Source organism: Mercenaria mercenaria, chromosome 19 (genome assembly GCF_021730395.1).
Source record: "Mercenaria mercenaria strain notata chromosome 19, MADL_Memer_1, whole genome shotgun sequence".
Classification (NCBI taxonomy): Eukaryota; Metazoa; Mollusca; class Bivalvia; order Venerida; family Veneridae; genus Mercenaria; species Mercenaria mercenaria.
This window is the reverse complement of record NC_069379.1, coordinates 36222742-36239698: the sequence shown is the minus strand read 5'-3', so window position 1 is coordinate 36239698 and position 16957 is coordinate 36222742. Positions and strand designations below refer to the sequence as shown.

Below are 16957 nucleotides of genomic sequence, written 5' to 3'. Positions count from 1 at the left end.
AGTTCTGGTTTGTTTGTAATCATTCAAGTAAACAAAGGTTTTGAAATATATTTTTGCATTAGTGTAGATAAATATTTATCTATCGCCCAAAGTCACAGAGACAGACGTCACATCCATGTTGATCTTTCTTATATTTTGGTGGATTTCCACAGTCAAGCAGACATTGCTGTTGCTGACATCCGGTAAACTTCGCGGTAGTTGTCGTAAAATCCGCTGAAATTGAACAGTAATTATAACAACTTATGTTAGTTTCATAAAATCCATTTAAAGTGAAAAAATAATGGACGACTGTTTGTTGTTGTCATAGAATCGTTATAAAGTGAATAAATAATGATTGTTTGCACTTATATTTTTTTTAGAAAGTTGTTTGAAGTCAAGACTGACCTTGAATGTTGTTTATAGTTCATTGCATATCTCTCACCTCGAACAATATTATTATTATTATTGATGACTAATTTTTATACTTCATCATCGAAGGACACATTACATGAAATGCATTAATTACAAGTCTTTTCAATTTAAACCTACTAGTAAACTAATCGTACTGATGTTTGTATAATTTAGACTGAAAGATCTTTGATGATTATATTCTGGTATACCATCAACAAAAACAGCTTTCATTAGAATGAGTCTCTTTTGGTTAATATATTGAAATAGCTGGTTCTCAGCTTGACAATGCATTTGCAGTTGCTCGCACAGAAAACAAGGTATAAAAACACTCCATGAGATTTGAAAGCGTCAAAGGGACCTCCGTGACTGAGTGGTTAAGGTCGCCGACTTCAAACCACTTGCCCCCCATCGAAGTGGCTTCGAGCCTCACTCAGGGCGTTGAATTATTCATGTGAGAAAGCCATCTAGCTGGCTTACGGAAGGTCGGTGGTTCTACCCAGGTGCCCGCTCGTGATAAAATATGCACGGAGGGGCACCTGGGGTCTTCCTCCATCATCAAAGCTGGAAAGTCGCCATATGACCTATAACTGTGTTGGTGCAATGTTAAACCCAACAAAATAAATAAATTGAAAGCGTCTGTCATTTTTCTATGTTTTTAAGACAAATTCTATCTGTCAAGATGGGCTGGAATAAAGGTTGCATTGAGATGAAGAAACCTACATGTATATACTTTGATAAAATGGTTGAAAAAATAAACGATTTTCAGTTTTACCTCCGCAGTTACATTTTGGACAAAAGTTTACATCTAAGGTAGCGCATCCAGGTGCCGAGGGACAGCTATCCGGAAAGGGTGGACATATACCTTAAATATAAAGTATAAATGAAGAGGAATAGTTTTTGCCTTCAGTCATCTGAGTAGTTTGGAAAAGCAAAAAATAAACTTAAAACTTTACTGAATTTGATAGAACACATAGATCTGAAAAAAATATATGCAAATTAAGGCGCTCGTAATTACCTTCTTTATATAACGGGACATGTTTGAAAATGTTGCGCATAAACGATGTCTTTTTGATCGATCTGTTGGAACATGAAATAGGTGACAGAACGCATATGTTTGTTTGTTGTTTTGTTTGTTTTAGGTTTAATGCCGTATTTTAACAGTTTATGTAACGGCAAGCAGTTAACCTAGCTAGTGTTCCTGGATTCGGTCCGAGTACAGGTGGAGGACGAATTATTTCAGACAAAATGTCTTTTATCACGTCGTCACAGAGGAACAAACGAATTAGCTTTTGGCAAAATATTGTTGTCAGAACGTCAGCTGGGTTATAGTAGTCCAGCGTGTGATGCTATATCACTCATGAATATTAGTAGAATAGTCGAGCAGGGAATGAAAATAACACTATTTGAAGAGTTGTAGGATTTATTGTTGCTAGGCACCTTTTTAATAGGCGTTTTGAATCAATTTCATTATAGAACAGTATTTCTTCAACAATACAACAGTCCTTAATATTCCGTAATAAACCGCCAAAGTAAACGCCGGTTGTGTTATATCTTAAACAGATTTCTGAGCTACGTTCTGTTGCTGCGTGGTTGCAGTTTTGATTCAGACCCTGGCTAAATACTCTTTATTTAATGGGGTTAATGAAGAAATTTGTGAACAAATACATTCAGATCTGTAGTTATATTGAAATGTGTAAGACGTGACTTTTAACACGTTTTCCTTTACAATGTTTATTGGCACATATGGCTTTAAAAACCTAGTTGTGAACTTTATAGAAGATAATAAGCGATAAAAACATCAGAAGACTTGTGCCCTTACCATTGAATGCAGTGGTTGTACTGGTCTGTTTAAGCGTAGTTGTGGGTTTTTGAGTAGTTGTGATGGTTGTTGTTGCAGGCTTTGTAGTTGTTGTAGGTTTCAAAGTAGTTGTAGTTGAAGTTGGTATAGTAGTCTTCGGTGTGGTTGTAGTTATTACAGGTTTCACAGTTGTTGTTGCAGATTGTGTAACTGACGTTGCTATTTTTTGAACTGTAGAAGACATTACTGCTATTGGTGGAGGCGGTTTAGGTGTTGTAGTAGCCCGTGTTGTTGAAAACACTGTTGCTTTTGGGATTATTGTCGACATTAACGTAGAAGTAGGTGGCAATGTAGGTGGTGTTTGCACAGATGTTTTTGAAGTCGTTTGTTGTGTAGACTTTATAATGCTTGTTATTGGTGTTGTTTGTTGCGTTGTTGGTTGTGTTGTGGATTTCACAGTTGTAGTTGGCATTGTCGGTTGTGTTGTGGATTTCACAGTTGTTGCTGGCGTTGTTGGTTGTGTTGTGGATTTCACAGTTGTGGTCGATGTTGTCGGTTGTGTTGTGGATTTCACAGTTGTTGTTGGCGTTGTTGGTTGTGTTGTGGATTCCACAGTTGTTGTCGGTGTTGTCGGTTGTGTTGTAGATTTCACAGCTGTTGTCGGCGTTGTCGGTTGTGTTGTGGATTTCACAGTTGTTGTCGGCGTTGTCGGTTGTGTTGTGGATTTCACAGTTGTTGTCGGCATTGTCGGTTGTGTTGTGGATTTCACAGCTGTTGTCGGCGTTGTTGGTTGTGTTGTGGATTTCACAGCTGTTGTCGGCGTTGTTGCTTGTGTTGTGGATTTCACAGTTGTTGCCGGCGTTGTCGGTTGTGTTGTGGATTTCACAGTTGTTGTCGGCGTTGTCGGTTGTGTTGTTGATCTCACAGTTGTTGTCGGCGTTGTCGGTTGTGTTGTGGATTTCACAGTTGTTGTTGGCATTGTCGGTTGTGTTGTGGATTTCACAGTTGTTGTTGGCATTGTCGGTTGTGTTGTGGATTTTACAGTTGTTGTCGGCGTTGTCGGTTGTGTTGTGGATTTCACAGTTGTTGCCGGCGTTGTCGGTGGTGTTGTGGATTTCACAGTTGTTGTCGGCATTGTTTGTTGTGTTGTGGATTTCACAGTTGTTGTCGGCGTTGTCGGTTGTGTTGTGGATTTCACAGTTGTTGTCGGCGTTGTTGGTTGAGTTGTGGATTTCACAGTTGTTGTCGTTGTAAGGGTACTTTTTGGAGTAGTTGTGGATGGTGTGGTAGGTCTTGTTGTTGATTTAACTAAAACAAATGATTAAGATCGCTGTAATTGCTATAGTGTTAAGGATAGCTACTCACTGTGTAATGATATTGAAAAGAGGCATAAATAATCAGTGCTTACTTTGCCCTTCACATAGTATACATCCTTGTCTGTCGATGTGACATTTACTCCAAGGAATGTTAGGATCCTTTGGTGGACAGTTGTTCATATGACTGGCAGCGCCTGCAATATTGTTGCTCTGAGGGCCTCCTGTATTTAAGAAATATGATAGTCATATTATTCGTGCCAACCTAGCGGGGGAACGACAAGATAACCCGGAAAGGAGATCATCTCATCTTTTCCCTAAAGAAAAAGATAAGCTACACGTGCGCATACTGACATCATAATTTGACGTCATATGATTTCACAGTGCATGAGCGATTTTTAATTGACACCTTCTTTGAAAATACTGCATTAATGTCAATGATAGGGGGCAAGAAAAATGATCATAGGCTGCCCCTCGGGTTTAGGAAAATCCTGCATTACACAGGCGGTCATATAGGATCCTTGTAATCCCGTTCGATGGCCCAGAATACAAGATGCTTGTTTGTCCAACGGTTGTTATGATTTGCCCATGGATAAAGTCCGATGGTTCATAAGACGGCCCGAGGGGATTATAAGGATCTTATTTGTCTGCCTGCGTAAGACAGGGTTGTACTAAACCCAAGGGACATACGGGAATGGATAAGCTAAACATAGCGAGTTTTTTTATCTACGTTATCCCTGCTTAACTTTGACAGACTTGTTAGGTCATATTTCTTGCTTACTTTAATATTATTGCAATCTTTACAGAGACTGTAAATTAAGTATCATTTACATACTATGACACCATAATATGACGTAAGATTGTGACGTCAATATGCACGTGTGGATAATCTGTTCCCCCTATCTTTCCCCGTTATGTAGGTAAGAAATAAAAACGCTGTACGAAATCATTGGATTAACGAAATTTTATTTAACAATTTTATATTCACATACCCTTAGCAGGTAATCATTTGAATGTGGATCGAAAATAATTATAAAACATCACATTCAAATCTTACGTCATTAAGAAATATAGTGTTTAATGAAACGTTAATAAAGCCATCTAAACGGAACTGTAAGGTATCAATACACTAGATTAAATGAACTAGAATTAGCTATAATGTTTTGTGCAGTCACATAGCACTTCAAATGAATGAATATGAGCTTAATACTGAAAATTCTTAGCTACATAGTGAGCAGACATTTTTAAAATATACAATATATCATAGCATACTATACCTGAGTTTGAACAGTAAGGGCAGTCATTTGCGTCTAATTTAATCATGAATTGTGGACAATTGTTTGCTAGAGATGGACACACTAAAATTTGTGAAAAAAAAAGATATTGTTATTACACTTAATTTATACTTTTTTTTGGTGAAATTATATTCCCTTATGAAAAAAGTAGTAGATCTATGTATGCTCTAATTATTTCTTCAAATTTCTATGATAGAACATAATATGAATAGTAAGGTTTTAAAGACGACAGGTGTTTGATTCTTCGAAAGATTACAACTTCATTTAAGATTTTTTCTCTCATTTAATATTATTAATAACATATTTCGTCATCCTCGACTGTAAGTCGAAAAAAGATATTTTTTTTGAAAATGTATAATATAAGCTAAATTTTTCATGGTGCCTGCTCTATCTGATAAAGAAGACCTAAAAGGTCATAAATTAGGGAAAAGTCAACACACGTCATCTTTTGTTGGAAAGGCTCCCTGTCGTTTTGGAAAGGGACGTTACGGATTCATAATATTTTAATAACTTTTTAAAATTCTTTTATAACTTATTTACATTTGAAGTATCAAAAGTAGTGTAACCATTATGATAAAATTGTGGATTTGAGTAAAAAATAAATATATATCATTCAAATCCAAAATAAAGTTTACTCGCGGATCGAATTTTATTTCAATCAAATAGGTTTAAGTGCAATCTGACTAAAGTACATCTCCTATTACGCTACGCATAGGATCTGAGAACGACCTATTCATAGCCTCGTTCTGGCGACCCTTTCGCTAGCCAATCAGAGTTTAACTTACAAAATTTAGCAAATCTGCCTGTAGCCTTGACTTTTGATATTTACAATTCTTATGTCGGAATGTGTCAGATAGCCGGTTAGCTCAGTCGGTAGGCCACTTGCTTAGTAATCGAGGGGTCCCGAGTTCGAGCCCTGGAATAACTGCACAATTTTCTTACTCTTTGACATTCTAACAAGTCGTTTCATTAGTTAAAATAAAAATAGCAATACTGGAAATCCAAAATATACAGAAGACGTATGTGAATGGGTCGTTCTCAGATCTTCGTTTAGAAGATCAAGTACTTCAGTCAGATTGGTTTAAGTGTGGATTTGCAGCTTTTATTCGCATTAATGTGAGCTTAAAAATTCACAAAAAGCAAACATTTCGGCAGGTTATTTGAATAAGGCGCATGATTGGGTTAAAAAAAAAACATTTTTGATTTCCAAATAATTAATTTATATTCCTATATTAGCTGTGTCTGTAAGTTAACAACACGTCGGGTTTTGTAAATTTTTAAACCAGACACAGAACCAGTCATTTTACTGTAATTGCCTGTTTGACGTTGCGTGTCTGAACTTAAATCGACGTATCATTTCTATAGTGATGTTTTTACTGTATGTGTTTGTTTTCAACGGAAATAGATATTACGTAAACATAAGAAAATCATTTTGAACTGTTTCAATTTTCTAAATTGCAGGTTTTAAGCATTCAAAATGGTGCTCCTTAAAAGATGACTTTTTGTGAGTTTTAAATCTGACAGTAACATTGCTCAAAACTTCAAATACAATATTTAATTTCTTAACGAATAATACTCGTATCTAAGATTAAAAAGCATGATTCTTGGTGAAAAAAGAACATTCGTAGCAGTTTTCAATTTCTTTTATGCATATATGAGGAAGTTATGGTTGGAAAATGGGTGGGGTCTAATTAGAACTTTGGATAAGTATATAAAAATGATAATTGGGTTACCTAAGTCAGCCTTTGTATTTGACGCGGATGAACTTCCGTTAGATGACAAGCTAGATGGTGCTGGAGTGGCAGAGCCAGTTTGAGGTGTGCCATTAGCTGTTCCTGATGACGAACCTGATCCCGTGGACTGTCCTACAGACATTCCTCCACCTAGTCCTCCTGGGACAAAACTGCCGAAATTATTTGTCCCCGAAGATCCTTCAAAGATATTTTTTATGCGAAAAATAAAAATTTTGCAGTAGTTGTGCAGCAAAAAAAAAAAACCTAATTAATTTTCTATCATTATAAATCAAGTTAAAACGATTCTATAAAAAACCTTATCAGACTATTCAATTTTATCAGTTTTGAACGTGATTAAAATAACTCGGTTTCATTTGTATTTTCTATTTTCTATTCATAATCTCCAGACATTCTGTTTTCTATAGAGGACAAAGTTTCTCTTGCACCATTCTTGTGATTTGTATAGATTAAACTAACATTATTGCATTGTTAAAACCATTCTTGAAAAACGACAATATATCCTGTTATAGCCTATTTGAGCACCTCTTTGTAAGTTAGGGTTTTACGACTAGTGTGAATCCAGATCATGATTGATCCATACTGTTCACTTATCTTTTGCATACAAGTGCTGAACTATATGAACGAACAGTATGTATGTTGGGATAACGTAATGTAAAGACACCTTTGTTGGTCGCAAAGCCCTAACGTACGTTTTCTCATAGCGGCGCTCAAAATTGTTGATTTAATAGATATTATAGCTCTTTGATAATTCATTTTATTGGCTGCAGAAAGAGTCACAGCTGCATAAAAGAGAACTTGTGACAACATGCTTTTTTCAGTTTATCTCATTGTACAATGTTTTAAATAACTTTATATACATGTAATGGAGACCCTTTGGAAGCATAGAATGCAACCTAATAGCAGACTCGGTTTGATGGGGGTCTGGTCGTGAGAGGTAATGAAATTTACAGCACCCGTAATGCCCAACCCCCTATAGCTTAATTGGAATTCTATTATATTAAAATTGAATAGACTCCTTCGTCCTAAAGGACCATAAAATCCACTGGCATAGGAGCAATCTCAAAGTTGTGGGGAGTGAGAGCAATGAGGGACCGACAAGCAACACCTACCAGTATTTTACCTGAAATTATTTTGGACAACATGTTCTTCTCCTTATTAACAAAATACATCACTTCAAGCATATGCTGCCTCCTCACTCTCACAGTTTGAGGGGTTCTGCCCAACTGCCCCCTGCTCCTACGCCTCTGAAATATCAGAACTGAATCCCAGTAAAGTAAAGGGAGATATTTATACAGCCACTACACGGCATTTAAAGCTGTTGGGATAGTTATTAAAATTTGTAAAATTTACCTGAGGAACACGATGACGGGCAGATGTAACATCCGTTACTATATCTAGGACACGGACACATGAAGTTGAAAGGAGGACAGTTACTACCAAATTGCCTCCTGTATCGATCTGCGTACGTCTCTAATGTGAAAAACATGTTTTTTGGATAATTACATCATGAAAAATCATTGTTTAATAAGTATAAGGATACAGGAGATATTATCAAGTAAACTAAATATAAATATCAATACACATTAAGAAAAACTAGAAAACATGAACTCTTAGTAGTCATGCATAATTTTACCTACAAAACGAAATTAAACTCACATTAACCGGGCGAAATTGACGATTATTAGAGTAAAGCCAAAAAATGCAGAAAAACATTCTAGAACATAATATCTGTCAAATTGAACTCTACAATATGACTTTGAAAACACGAAAGAATATGTTGATCACACAGATTACATATTTACTATGTTAATATTTGCGCTTCAAATTGGTGCGTCATTTATTCTTAAATACCGCTGAAGTTAATCAACTTGATGCGAGACTATAGGACACTGGTGTCCCCTACTGTACCTAAACGTAGATCCATAACTCTAGGTAAAAAAATGTCAAGATATAAGCAAAATAAACTTTTGAGCAATGCATGCGTAATTAGACTGTTAGTAAGTCAATGACCATAACTCTGGTGTAGCGGAATGAAATCCCAAACAGAATACCGGAACACAACTTTTTATGCTATGTACAATCCTTTATGTCTACAGGTCAAATACTTTTTGAGATACACGGGGCACAAACACTTATGCCTTAAATGAACTGTTTTGAGTATGTCAAGGGCCATAACTGAGGCCTGCAGAGTGAAACAATAGAAAAGGTCGGTTTACATATCCGCATGCTAAGTAATATACGGCACGGATTCATGACTTTGAATCAATTTTAAGATATATGCAACATAAACTTTTTAAGGACTTAATGTGCATTTCCAAAACTCTGGTCCTCATTAGGATAAAATTGTAGACTCTAGTAAAATATATATTTCATTCAAATTCAAAATAAAGTTCATTGCGGGTCAAATTTTATTTTATGAAATGAGTTTATGAATGGATTAAAAGCTTTAATTCTCATATATGGGAAATTCAAAATTCTCAAAAATTAAACATTTTGGCAGTTCATTTGAACAAGGTACATGGTCGGGTTTGATAAACTTTCATGAATTCCTAATGATTTATTGATATACCTATATAAAGCTGTGTCAGTAACTAATTAACAACACGTTTGGTAAGATATATTAAGTTTTGTAAAAACAAGACACAGAACCAGACATATAATTGTTACAGCGTAACACTTAACTGATCACAGTTTAATGATACCCAAAAGAGGCAGTTAATGTATTTTCAATTATTAGAATTTATCATTGCTTACTTTGTCCTTCACATAGTATACATCCTTGTCTGTCGATGTGACATTTACTCCAAGGAATGTTAGGATCCTTTGGTGGACAGTTCGTTTGACTGGCAGCGCCTGCAATATTGTTGCTCTGAGGACCACCTGTATTTAAGAAATAATATAGCAGGAAATAATTTGAGTGTGGATCGAAAATAATTATAAAACATCACATGCAGATCTTACGTCATTAACCCTTAGCCTGCTAAATTTCTACAATGGACTGGTCCATCTTCCAATTTGGGCAGTACCATTTATCATTTGAAGGGGTGTTTACTAAAAATTTACTGACTGAATAGCGAACAGTGTAGACCATGATCAGACTGCACGGATGTGCAGGCTGATCTTGGTCTGCACTGGTCGCAAAGGCAAAACCAATCGCGCCAGCAGGCTAAGGGTTAAGAAATACAGTGATTACTGAAACGTTAAAAAACATCTAAATGGGACTGTGTGATATCAGTATAATACTAAATTAAATGAACAGAATATTAAACATTAGAATTAGCTATAATGTTTCTAGCAGTCACATAGCACTTCAAATGAATACAAATCAGCTTATTACTTAAACTTCTAAGGTAGATAGTGAGCAAACATTCTTATAATATACAATATATCATGGCATACTATACCTGAGTTTGAACAGTATGGGCAGTCATTTGCGTCTAATTTAATCATGAATTGTGGACAATTGTTTGCTAGAGATGGACACACTGAAATTTGTAAAGAAAAAAAGATATTGTTATTGCACTTGAGTTATACTTTTTCGGTGAAATTATATTCCTTTATGAAAAAAGTAGTAGATCTATGTATGCTCTAATTATTTATTTTTTTTCTCTACTTCATATTAAAGAAACATGTATATCAAAACATATTAAGTAAAACTAGACAACACCAACTCTTAGAAGTCATGCATAATTGTACCTACAAAACTAAATTGAACTCGCATTAACCTGCGAAATTGATCACTATGAACGATGCGCCTTTAAAAAGGCGTTTTATAACCACAACCAAAGTACTAAATTAAAGTGCTTTGAAATGCTTCTGTCAAACTGAACACTGCAATATGACCTTGAAAACACGAAAGAAATTGTTGATCACACGGATTACATTTTTATTATGTTATTACTTGCGCTTCAAATTGATGCGTCAGATATTCTTAAACACCGCTGAAGTCAATCAAATGTGAAATTTAAAATTCGCAAAATGTAAACTTTTCGGCAGTTCATTTGAAAAGGTACATGGTCGGGTGTTGACCTTCAAATAGTTTATTGGTATACCTATATAAAGTTACAACACGTTTGGTAAGATATGTTGAGTTTTGTAAAACAAGACACTGAACCAGTGATTTTACTGTAATTACAAGTTTGACTTTGCGTGTCTGAACTTAAATTGATATATTATTTCTTTTGTTTGTTTGTTTGCGTTGGATTTAACGCCGTTTTTCAACAGTATTTCAGTCTCGTAACGGCGGGCAGTAATCTAACCAGTGTTCCTGGATTCTGTACAAGTACAAACCTGCTCTCCGAAAGTAACTGCCAATTTCCCCACAAGAATGATTTCAGACATAATGTCTTCTATCAAATCGTCACCGAGAACATACGCCCCGCCCGTGGATCGAACTCGCGACCCCGCGTTCCGTAGGCCAACGCTCTCCATATTGAGCTAAGTGGGCGGACTTAAATTATGTTTTTAGTGATGTGTTCACTGTATTTGTTTGTTTTTAACTGTCATAGATATTACGTAAACACAATAAAGTCATATTTATTGTCAGGATATGATTTATATGACCCAGGGAAGTGCCTACGCCTTTAGTACCTTGAACAATGAAATGGGTCCAATCGCTAAGGTGACTATATCATAGACTAGCTGACAAACGATATATAATGTTCTTTTTAAAACGTATAGCTAGTGAGACCAAATATCTCGTACATAAATTTTCCTCTGGCTACCTTGCCTAAATTATTCGTGTTCCAATGTTTCGTAAATGATTCCAAATAAGAGCTAGTTAATTTCAGGATCAGGCAAAATCACTTAATATTTAAACTATCAACCTTCAACTCAAAATCAGCTCAAACACCTATAGGCTGGAGACACTATGCTTGACTGGTCTTTTTGTCGAAGTTCCCGTCAGACAATGTCTTTGAACAACAACGTACGAGTCCTATCGCATATATGCTCAGCCTATGTCCTCTTAATTAAAGCTGCAACTCTATATGCTTGCCCCGACTCCTGGATGCTCAGCGCTTATATGCTATCACATGTAGCATTTAACTATCATATAGAAATAACCCCGATGCCTTGGCTGTACTTCGCCAACAACGCTGAACCTGGTCTATAAGCTGGAACTCTCCTACTATCTCAGTAGATTACCGAACTTTGGGTCTCTGTCTCAGCTTTCCGATGCTCAGCCTTTAATTGCTATCGTCTATAGCATTCAACTACCCTTAAGGTAAAACTCCTATGCGCTGACCCTATAGCTCGAAACCTTGTTGAAATTCTGCAACTCTTCGTAAGTCTATGAACTTCAAACGTCTTCTTTTTAATAATTTATCCGCCCTGACAGTGTAGTTGCAATAACTTCCTTATCAATGTACTGGTTATTATTAGTATTAGTTGAATCCTCGATGTGTCTTCTTTAATTGCTGGATACAGAATGATCTCTCTGTCATCCATCTACCTATTTATACTTTAACAGACGTAAGCTTTGATTGGTGCTATTTATAGAACTTGTATCTGATTGGTCCAAATTCATACATAGTATTTTACAACGAGTACTTGCTCTAACAAATATCTGGTTCCCTTTAACTATTGTTTATGACATAATGTGTGATGCTGGGATCCAGCTATCAACATAATGAACCAAAATCAGACACAAATGACCCAAATCCTATTATTGACAGCAATTCAAGAATAATGATACAATGATTGCAAAAAAGGGAGTCAAGCACTATCTGTGCTTATGTGTTACGTTATCGATATATCAAATATACAAATTATTCTAACATTTATAATGAACTGTTCCAACTTTCTAAATTACGAGTTTTAATCGTTCACATTGGCGTGCATTAAACACTGACTTTTTGTTAATTCTGAATCTGACAGTAATCGTGTCTAAAACTGCAAATACAATGTACTTAATTTCTTAATGAATTATACTGAAGATTGAAACGCATGATTCTGGATGAACAAAGACCATGTGTGTAAGTTTTCAATTTCTTTTATGCACATATGCGAAATCTATGGTTGAACATGTTAGAGGTCTAGTTAGAACTTTTGATAAGTATATAATGAAATAAAAATTGGGTTACCTAAGTTAGCCTTTGTACTTGACGTAGATGAACTAGAAGTAGATGAACTAGAAGTAGATGACGAGCCAGATGGTGCTAGAGTGAAAAAGCCGGTTTGAGGGGTTCCACTATCTGGTCCTGGTGACGAATAATTGACATTTTTATTTTCTATTTTATATTCATGAATTGCATAGATTAAAACGTACATTATTGTCTTGTTAAAACCATTCCTGAAAAAAAAACGACAATATGTCCCGTTGAGCCTATTTAAGCACCGTTTTTATAAAAACTAAGGTTTCGGTTTTGCGACCTGCATGACTAGTGTTAATCCAGATCAGCCTGTACAGCCATGCAGTCTGATCTGGGTCCATACCGTTTGCTTATCTGTTGCAAACAAGTGCTGAAATTGATAAACGAAAATTATGGATGTGCAGTGATCTAGATCTTTGCTGGTCGCAGGGCCCTAACGTAAGTTTTCTTCTATCGGCGTATGATTTCGTTGACTGAAGCGATAGTATATATCTTCTGATAATTCATTTCATAGACTGTAGAAAGAATCCGAGCAGATTTAAAAAAAAAAACTTGTGATATAACATGCTTTTTTCAGTTTTTATCATTGTACAATGCTATAAATAGATTTATATACATGTAACGAAGATCCATTGTAAGCACAGAATGCAACCTCAAACAAAATTATAGCTGACTCGGTTTGATGGCGACTGTTCTTGAGATGTAATGAAATTTGCAACACCCCTCATGCCCAACCCCCTATCGCTTAATCGGACTTCTGTTATAAGGATCATAAAATACACTGGCATAGGAGAGGTCTTAAAGTTACAGGAGGAGAGGCGCGGCGGAGAGGGGGGAGGATGTGTGTATGTTGGGGGGGGGGAGGGCAGGGGTGCAGGGCAGTGAGGGACTGACCAGGTACACCTACAAATTTTTCCCTGAAAATATTCTTGGACAATAAGAAAAAATTATCTCCTTATTAAAAAAAGACATTACTTGAAACCCTCAAAAGTTGTGTGTGGGGGAATTGTCAAAACAAATACTGCCCCCTCCTCAGTCATAGTTTGATGGGCCGGCCCACTGCCAACCCCCTACTCCTATGCCTGTGAAATTTCAACACCGAATCAAAGTACAGGGACATATTTTACAGCCTCTACCCGGCACTTAAAAAGCTGTTGGGACTGTTGAGATAATTGATAAAATCAGTAACACTTACCTGAGGAACACGATGACGGACAAACGTAACATCCGTTACTATATTTAGGACACGGACACATGAAGTTGAATGGCGGGCAGTTACTACCAAATTGCCTCCTGTATCGATCTGCGTACGTCTCTAATGTGAAAAAAAATGTTTTATGGATAATTACATCATGATCTTGACAAATCATTGGTTTAATAAGCTTTAGAAAACATTAGATTTTATCAAATAAACTGCAGCAGATAAATATAACTATAAATATACATCAAGAAAAACTAGAAAATATCAACTCTTACAGTTACAGGTCATGCTTATTTTTACCTGGAAAACTAGTTTGAACCAGGCGAATTCGACCGCTATTATTTGCACTGCATTCCGTTCCATTTCATAAGAATAAAACATATTTATGATAAAAATGTTTCATATGTTTTTAAAAAATGATTGATAAATACGACTAAAACTTAAGTTAGTGGACTCATTACGACAATCGGTATTGTCCGTCCGATTACGTTTTCTCCGTATGTGATTTCGACTTTCTCCGGTTATTACGGTTGAAATTTATTTATACCCGAAGAGTGCCGAAACGAAGTTACACGGAAATTGCCGATTGTCATTACGGGCCAACTGATAACAATAATGCGTTTTCAGAACCGTAACCAAGGACTGATATTGAAGTGCTGAAAAAATCTGTCCAATTGAACTCTTCGATATGACCTTGAAATACGGATTACTTGTTAACCGTGTAAACACTTGCGCATTAAATTAGTAAAATAACTATATTCTTGAATACCACTGAAGTCAGTCATCTTGATGTGTGTCCATAGGACACTGGTGCCCCGCTTCTTGTCACTGTACATGGCTCTTTGACTCTATGTGATTTTTTTACAAGATATATGCAAAATAAATTTTTAAGCACTCTGATCTGGTGGATTGATATCACAAACAAAATATGTGCACAACTTCACTGTATGCAGTCGTTTATGACTCTAGGTCAAATACGTTTTGAGATACATGGGAAACAAACATTTTTGCGTTAAATGCATTGCTTTGTTATAAGTTAAGGGCCATAACTTTGGTCTTGCAGTTTGAATTCCAATTTTAAACTTAGGTGCATAAATTCACATTAAAATTATATTCCTGCTTGGTTTCATAACTCCAAACACTTTTTAGGATTCTTAAGCACTTAATGCGTATTTTTCATTAAGTTAAGGACCATAACTCTGGTCTGTCTAACTGACATCCCAGACAGAGTACCAGGTGCACAACTTCACATGCTATATAACAACCCTCTTAATGTTTTATGAGTGAAATCTTAAACAAAACACTAGGTGCACACCTTCATATATTATATAATGTGTCATAATCCCAGGTCATAAGCGCCACAATCGTTTTTAGCCTCACATGCTGAATGACAATGCATGAGGTTGGATAACTCTGGGTCAAATACTTTTTGAGATATGCACGACATAAATTAAGACGGACGGACAAAGTATATATTTGTAACAGAGGATATATCGGCGAGATAATGGTGGTTGATTAAAATATATCTGAAGTTAAAAATATACTTACGTGAACTTAACAGTAAAATAGATAAACATATAAGCATATCCATCTCTGTCTCTTATAAATATGGAACCTGTAATAATGATTAATAATAATGTATTACTTCAATAAACTTGCTATACATCTTGAATAATATTTTACGCGTTCAACTGATTTTACTTGCACTTTCAAAGTTTTAAGATAGTTTAAAAACTAAGCAGAAAAAAATTGATAAATATTTTGCCACTATTTATTGATGAACTATTAAAACGGTGTGCCTGTTATCGTTCTATAACACCATCATGACGGCACTGTGTTCATCTATTTGGCAGGTGAACTCTTCGTTCCCTTTATTGTTATCATTTTCTACATAATTTCATTGATAGACATAGCTTGACCTCAGGCGACATCTTATTCGCTGTCATAACCCCTAACGTGTCATAAACCCTAAAGGTGGGACAGAGATCAGTCAATGAGCATGATTTATATTGGTTGTGAGAAACGTCTTATTCATGTTTAAAAGGGTTGATCACATTCAACCAACATTTTGACATGTTTCACGTTCCGTTTATTCTATTAGAAATTAATTTACGGAACAAAGAGACCCATTACATAGAGTTAGATCCGTATTAGAAATATATATATTTTTTGGCATTTTAGATGCCATGTCGCGCCTTTCTTATGCAAGTATTCAAGAAGCTGAGAATATCATTTGCTTTTTTAATAAAATTTCTATCTATACCTGTGCATTTGATGGTACATTTCAAGAATATGAACCACAAGGCAAGTTTCAATTAATTTGTGACTTTTTAATTAATTGATTTTCGATCTCAACCGAGGGCAAAGGAAAATAGTTTCCTATTATTTTCGCCAAAATATTTGATTGTCGATGCAAGTCTATAGCCAAATTCCTAAAAAAATACCCAGTTAAAATATCTAACATGTATAAAGATCTCAGTGAAAGTAAATAAGTTTAAATGATTAGATGGCAAGGTTTTGAACTAATCCATCACTTGACCAAAATTTGATGAAGTATGTTCATAAGCTGTAATTTATTCATTAAATCTACCTTGCATATCTAATACTTTTTATCTAATTACTTTTTTTCCCATTTTGATCACACAAGGCATTTTATCTATCGCCATGGCATCGCGGTATACAGACATATTTTTAAAGAGCAATAATTAAAATTGTAAAAGACTCAAAATTGTCAAAAATGAGCAAGATTAATGTAAGAATGATTGATAATCATGACTAAGGTTCGGATTAAAGAGGTAAACTTTAAAGTAATTCGATGTTAAAAAAATCTCAAAAGTTTGTTTGGTATTCGAACTAGAGAGGTTTCGGATTACAAGGGACAATACAAAATGAATAAAAATATTGGGACCAAATAAATCGATCAGTTTAAAGAGCTTTTCGGATAATGGAGGTTATGAAAAGGCAGATCAGCTCACGCGGAAAACCCACTTTACATTTTTCCTCGAAAGGAAAATATTGCATACCGAGGAATTCCCCCGAGTACTGCATAATTCTGATTCGAAGTAACAACAATTGTAGTGTTATTACTTTGGCGGAATTTCGCCAAGTCACTTT

At 35.5% G+C, this 16957-nt stretch overlaps 1 protein-coding gene across 1 annotated transcript; it reads right to left on the bottom strand.

Annotated features, from left to right (window-relative positions):
- Positions 1 to 79: 79 nt before the first annotated feature.
- Positions 80 to 9981, bottom strand: LOC123542015 (mucin-2-like). The gene is made up of 8 exons (XM_053531295.1): positions 9955 to 9981; positions 9305 to 9430; positions 7671 to 7794; positions 6530 to 6727; positions 3618 to 3725; positions 2210 to 3496; positions 1163 to 1252; positions 80 to 213 (listed from the first exon to the last, which is right to left on the bottom strand). The coding sequence occupies exons 1-8, from the start codon at positions 9979 to 9981 to the stop codon at positions 80 to 82; spliced, it is 2094 nt and encodes a 697-aa protein (XP_053387270.1).
- Positions 9982 to 16957: the final 6976 nt, after the last annotated feature.

Coding starts and splice junctions, on each gene's coding strand:
- LOC123542015 (XM_053531295.1), bottom strand. CDS start 9,981: ATGACTGCCCATACTGTTCAAACTCAG. Junction 9,431..9,954: donor CCCATACTGTTCAAACTCAG/GTATAGTATGCC, acceptor TCTTAAATACAG/GTGGTCCTCAGAGCAACAAT. Junction 3,497..3,617: donor TCACATCGACAGACAAGGAT/GTATACTATGTG, acceptor CATTTGTTTTAG/TTAAATCAACAACAAGACCT.